Genomic DNA, 6,000 nt, shown 5'->3' on the forward strand with positions numbered 1-6,000 from the left:
GAGGGCATAAAAGTCAAAGAGATTAACTCTTGGAAAAAGAGGAAAGTTATTCCAACATACAAAATTTTTAATTCCAGTGGGGTTTTCTTCTTCTGATCCATGTGGCACGTAACAAACAAAGTTACATTTTTGGGGTTTTGTATCTACTGGGATTAAAATCTGGTAAGAACTGAATTGTGCACAAGATGAAACAAGAGGAGTGTCTGATTTACCCCAAATTACATTTATTAGGAATATATTAATCTCAGAATACACATGAAGTCAAACAGACTCAAAGGGAAAAGCTTCACTTTTAGTATGAAACACTGATGAAAGACTTGGATCCATCCCTTTTCTTCCCCATTTAGACTAATCCTGTACAAGAACTGCAGAACTGGTTATACATTAAGGATTTTTGAAACTTCAACAGAAGAATTCTTAACCACAAGACAAGAGCTGAAAGGCAAATAGTTCTTTGTAAAATCATAGAGCTACCTCTCAAAAGTATGCAAGCAGGTTTAATGTTGACTGCGTTGCTGAGGTATACTAATGTAATATAGACAGTGTGCGGAGTGGAGAAAATTATTTTGCATTCAGCTAGAGAATAAATATATATAATCCTCTCCAAAAATCAATGCATTGCTCCAATATCTGAAATCAAGCTGAAGGTAGATTTCCAATCATGAGCAAAATTTCCTGCTTATAATGTGCAAACCAATGTATGCCAATAGTCCAATGTTTCAGCTCTGGTGTATTCTGTTCTGATGAGTAAGAATCTTGTACTATTCATGTTTTGCAATAATTTCAGCTCTCTCTGTCAGTAAGAGAGATTCTCTGAATAATGTATGTAGTGCAAAAGAAATGAACAGAGTTTAAATAAAACACGTAAATGGGAAGGGGAAAGAAAGAGGACTATCTCCAAACTGATATAGATCAGATCAATTTTGCAAACTTACAAAGGAGTCTACCTGCTTAAGCAACCTGTTTCATATGCATTCACGATTTAGAACAAAAATACTGATGTTCTGGGCCTGTTTAAAGAAAACAAAAATGTGTAAGATAACTATTAGAAGACAGATATTAAACTGAATATACAAAATTATTCCAGTTCCAAAAGTACTCCTGAGTGAACATTTGGCCATATGTTTTTATCTAGTGAAAAGAAAAAAATATTCAAGTTTTTCCAATGTTGTGGTGAGTTACCTGCTAATATGCCAACCATAATCCTTTGAAATAGTCTGTTTACTGTCCCTAACACATGAAAGGGGTCAGGCCCTGAATCTTCACAAGTAACCTCTGCAGCAAATGGAAACAGAAATAGAGGTAACTGGTCATGTCTCAGAGCTTTATGCCTGAACTCACATGAATATTCAATTCAGTCCAGCAGCTCTAAGGCTTTTGTACTGTATATGTGGGGACGTGTGTGCTGAGTAATTTCTACACAAATAGCAAGATCCAAAGTCGCTCTTTCACAGCGGTTCAGCAAAGAGTTATCATTTCATATTGCCATGAAATCACTTAATTCAGAGCTGATGGTGGGGGTTCTTTAATTAGGTTAGAAAATCTCACACATCTGCGCTTTAGAAGCCTCTGTCAAGCCAGCAAATTCAATCACATGGAAACCGGTGTCCTCCAGCTATCAGACAATTGATTTTTGCAGGATTCTGCTCATATTTAGCTTAAGGGACATGCGATATGTTCATTCAGTTGTCAGTCAGTTTGCCTACATTTAATTAGGAGAAGATTTGTTGTTTAAAAAATACTCTTCGTATTAAAATGTTTAAAAAAGAAGCAGACAGATTATTGGCACAAGACTGCAAAATGTGAAATAAATACAAAGTTGGACTAATGCAAAAATACATGTTGGTTTAAGTGGGAAGTATAGACCTAAATAAGGCCTGTAGGATTATGCCTATTTAATACAGACATGTACAGAATTATATGAGCATACACACACATAAACATATACATTTACTTTCCCCCTCTTTCTCTGCCTCCCCCCATACTATAAAGATTCATCATCTCTGAGTCATTAAACTCTCTGGAACTGAAACTGGGTTTAGTTAAAAAAAAAAAGGATCAGGTTATGAATCACTATTTCTCTAAATGACAGTAAATATAAGGAGACAGGTTTTCCTCAGTTAAAACAATGCAAGGTACACATAACCTAAGGTGGCTGGAATGAGAGAAGAATCTGCTGCAATTAGTCTAAATGAGAAAAGTTTTGGGCAAACCCTTTTTGAATCTATGGTGTTAGTCTTACACAGAGAAGTGGTTCAATTTTTGACAATTTTAAATTTATGCAAATCAGAATTAATTCACTAGCGCTCAAACAGAAATACTGTGCAATACCCTTAATCCAAACAGTAACAATAGCCTCGGAAATTATTTGGTAGAACTGGATGCATAGGCAGAATCTAAAATAATTGACTTCACCTAAAATTACCGATTTCAATATACAAAAATTTTAGTCCCCTCCTCTTTCACTAAAAATGAAAGTTTAAAAAAGCTACTATGTCATTTGTCTTCATGGAATATATAATCAGTGCCTGCAAAAGTTGACATGCATTGTAATATTTTCTCAATGAACTACACCTGCATAGATCTGATTCCTTACAGTTTCAAAGCACCTTTTGAAATGTTTTCTCTTTATGGAATTTGATACTGATTTTCACGCTAAACACAACTAATACATTGCTTAATATAGAATTCACACTTAATGGGACATCAATCTTTCCTGCATAAAATGAATGGAGCCATTTTGGCAGCTCAGAACCTTTTCCTGTTAAATAAGGTGGCAAGGTCATCTGAAACTTGGAGTACCAAAGACTCGTATAAATAAATTTAGTAATCATTCAATGAATTATACATGAGAACTGCACAGTACATTGTATGTTTACATATTAAAAAGTGTCACAGAGATGGCTGTGAGAAAGTGGAGAGAAACATAGTATGTATTTTAAAGGCATGATGAACAGTAAGACCTTCTCCAGTATGTTTCTATTTTAAACTCGCTCAGCAATGTTGCTTAGGGCATCTACTTCCAGAGGCAATTCACTCTTGAATGAAGAGGAGGGATTCGAAAACTTAAAGGCCACAGAGGAAAACCTACAGAATCCTGAAATACGGACATCAAAGTAGTAATGCTACTACAGTCTTCAGCTTTGCCAACGTTATATTCCACTGTCTTACATAATAACATGAATTCCTTTTTATAAGCCTGACATACATGAAGATAAATAGAAATCATGCTTTGCTACTTTCAGAGATTAAGCAGTATCCAGCATGTGTTTTAACCAAGGCTAAAGACCCTGAGGTGATCTAAATGTAGGATGTTCAGCTAATTATACTCTGTTTAAAAAAGAAAAAAAAAATAAAAGAGCAAATGTTACCTGATTTGGTAAGGGCATTTCTTTTTCTGTTTTCCTCTCATGGTGTATGTGCATCTGTGTGTGTGAGGGTGTGTGTGTGTATAAAATATATAGTAGGAAGAGGATATTTGTTCCAGTTGAGGTGGTCTGTGAAATCAAGTAGATCAGATACTAACGTGATTTGGCACCAATGTATGGATGCATAGAGACATATCCACAGGATGTATGCATTACGAGATGATAAGAGACATTTACAACCTAGAATATAAGAGCAGGGCTGCCTCAAGTGACATCACCAGATCAACTGCAGCGTCAACCAACTCAGATATATTATCCTGTACACCACTGCTTCCCCATCTCCTTTCCAGCCATTAGAAAAGCATTTGTGAGCACAAATATTATCGTATATTTTCAAATACACGCAAGGCACGCCATACCCAACAGCGAACAAGAGTAACTGTGGGGTTTACGGACTGATCGAGACATTCATAATTTTTCTTTACAACAACAAAATTCATCTCCATAGAAACCAGGAAGCAAGAAACTACAGTAATAACACTAAAGTAAATGTCACATCAGGTTAGTCAGCAGAAGGCAGGAGAGGGGATTTTGCTCCAGTTAGAAACTAACAAGGATTGCTGCCCCTTTTGCTCTTCTGCAAAGGGTATCTATACGGAAGACACTTACTGATGTATTTCCAATGCAAGACAATAACGTGGTTTCCTGTTATTTCCAGGGCAATTTACTCGTAAGGTGGTCAGATCAATGGCATGTTTACTTACAGGCATTTGTTACAGCGAAGCTGTTAGCTGTTTCAATGTTGTCTACATGAGGAACCAAATTAAAAGGTGCTTCCGATGCATTGGGGCTGGTGTTATGAAGAAAAATTGCTAATCGAAAAGCAGTATATTCCTGATCTGTGTTCCTGATGAAGAGACCACCTACAAAAAACAGAAAAAAAGCAAAAAGCAAAGGAAGCAGGGTGAATTATTTGCAAGCTACTTACTATCTTGTAACATCAAGCAACTGTCTCTCCCAAAGCTGCACAGTAAGGCAAGTCCTAAGACTTTAATGGATAAGGAACTAATCATATTCATAATCACAACCGCTGCCTTTAAATCACTGTCCTCAATCGATTTTAACCTCCCTGATGCATTCATGCTTCTTTTCTGACTTCTCGGTTTCCAGCCTTTCATACATAAATACCCAGATTTGTCATGATTACAGTGACCTTTGAAAGTGTTTAGCCTCCATCTCCCTCATACCGAACACACGGGTAAATCAGCTACTCAACAGCCTCTTACATTAAGTGGCGGGCTGATTAAGGAGAACGATGCTTTCTGGATTAAAAAAAAAAAAGGAAAACACCAACTCAGTGTAGGATAATCTGCACTGAACAGGAATATAATGAACTTTGCTCCTCTGCAGCCATGTGCAGGCAGGGAGCAGCTCAGCCTTATTAGCAGCATCTTTACAAGTCCACGAGAGATGATGCAGTGATGGAGCTGAGCTGGAAAGAATTCAGATAGCTGCGTCCCATCCGAAACACGTCCGAAAGGAGGGGAGCAGGAGGCGATGGGAAAGGGGTGAGGAAGGGGCACAGGACTACACGGAGAGACCTACAAAATCCTAAACTTTCCAACTATGAGAAGGGAAAGAAGGGCAGCGCTGCCTTTTACCCGCCACCCCTGCCAGCTACCGCAACCTCCCGTGCACATAACTCGCCACCCCTCCGGGAGCCAGGCGAAAGCGGGGGGTGCCGGAGCGGGCTGAAGCAGCCCGGGGGGATCGGCCCCGAGCCGCTTCCTCCTGCACCGATCCTACACACCCCGGCGCTGGGATGAGTTCCGCAAAAGACAAGCATCCTCCCTACCGCACGGGAACGCACGCACATATGTACGTACACACACACACGCAGAGGCATGCACACACAGATACACGCGGATTTTTCGTGAAGGCAGGGAAATGGGATGAGTGGTGGAGGAGAAATCTGCAAACTGCCTTCCGAGCCTCCTTTCCAACTCACTTTGCCAAGGACTGAACCCCTGGACACGCGCACCCAGCCCAATGCAGCGCTTACCTATTTGCACACTGCTAGGAAAAGCTCCCATTGCTAGTCCCCAAAAGCCAGAAAACAACAAGACAAGCTGTCTGCAAATTATCCTCATCTTCTCTTTTGCCTCTCTGTCTCGCCTTCTCCCGCTCGCTCGCTAGGCGCTGCTCAGAGAGGCATTGAGGACGAGGTGGCTACAAACAAAATCAAGAATTTAAAAAAAAAAAAAAAAGAGGAAGGGGGAGAAAAAGAGAGGTTCCTTCCTTTCTTTTTCTTTTTTTCTTTTTTTTTTTTGTTTTGCTTTAGTATTTGTTTGCTATTCTCTCCCGCTCTGCCTCTCTCCCGGTTGCCGCTGCCGTTTCAGCAAGCCATCCCGCCGCGCCGGATTTTTCCCGCAGTCTCCATCGCCGGGGAACGGTTTCTGTCCGGCTGCAAATGTTGCACATGCAGAAGATGGTGGTGAGTTTGGCGGCGGGGGGGAGCGTCTAGTGGCGGCGCGGCGCGGCGCGGGCGGACATGCGCCGTGCGCCCCCCCCCGCCGCCGCCGCTGCCGCTGCCGCCGCCGCCGCCGCCCGCACCGCCGCGGGCGGGGAGCGG

General features: G+C 40.8%; 1 protein-coding gene across 3 annotated transcripts in view; it reads right to left on the reverse strand.

The window, feature by feature from the left end:
• The window catches only part of GRIA4 (glutamate ionotropic receptor AMPA type subunit 4), a 237,321-nt gene extending 231,698 nt beyond the window's left edge, over positions 1–5,623 (reverse strand). For all 3 annotated transcript variants that reach the window (XM_072850628.1, XM_072850630.1, XM_072850629.1), the window contains exons 1-2: positions 5,431–5,623; positions 4,133–4,291 (exon numbers count right to left, since the gene is read on the reverse strand). In XM_072850628.1, the coding sequence (XP_072706729.1) occupies positions 4,133–4,291; positions 5,431–5,518 (247 nt within the window). In that variant the 5' untranslated portion in view covers positions 5,519–5,623. The remainder of the gene's footprint in view (positions 1–4,132; positions 4,292–5,430) is intronic.
• Positions 5,624–6,000: the final 377 nt, after the last annotated feature.

The sequence above is a fragment of the Ciconia boyciana genome, chromosome 1 (genome assembly GCF_034638445.1).
Source record: "Ciconia boyciana chromosome 1, ASM3463844v1, whole genome shotgun sequence".
Lineage (NCBI taxonomy): Eukaryota > Metazoa > Chordata > Aves > Ciconiiformes > Ciconiidae > Ciconia > Ciconia boyciana.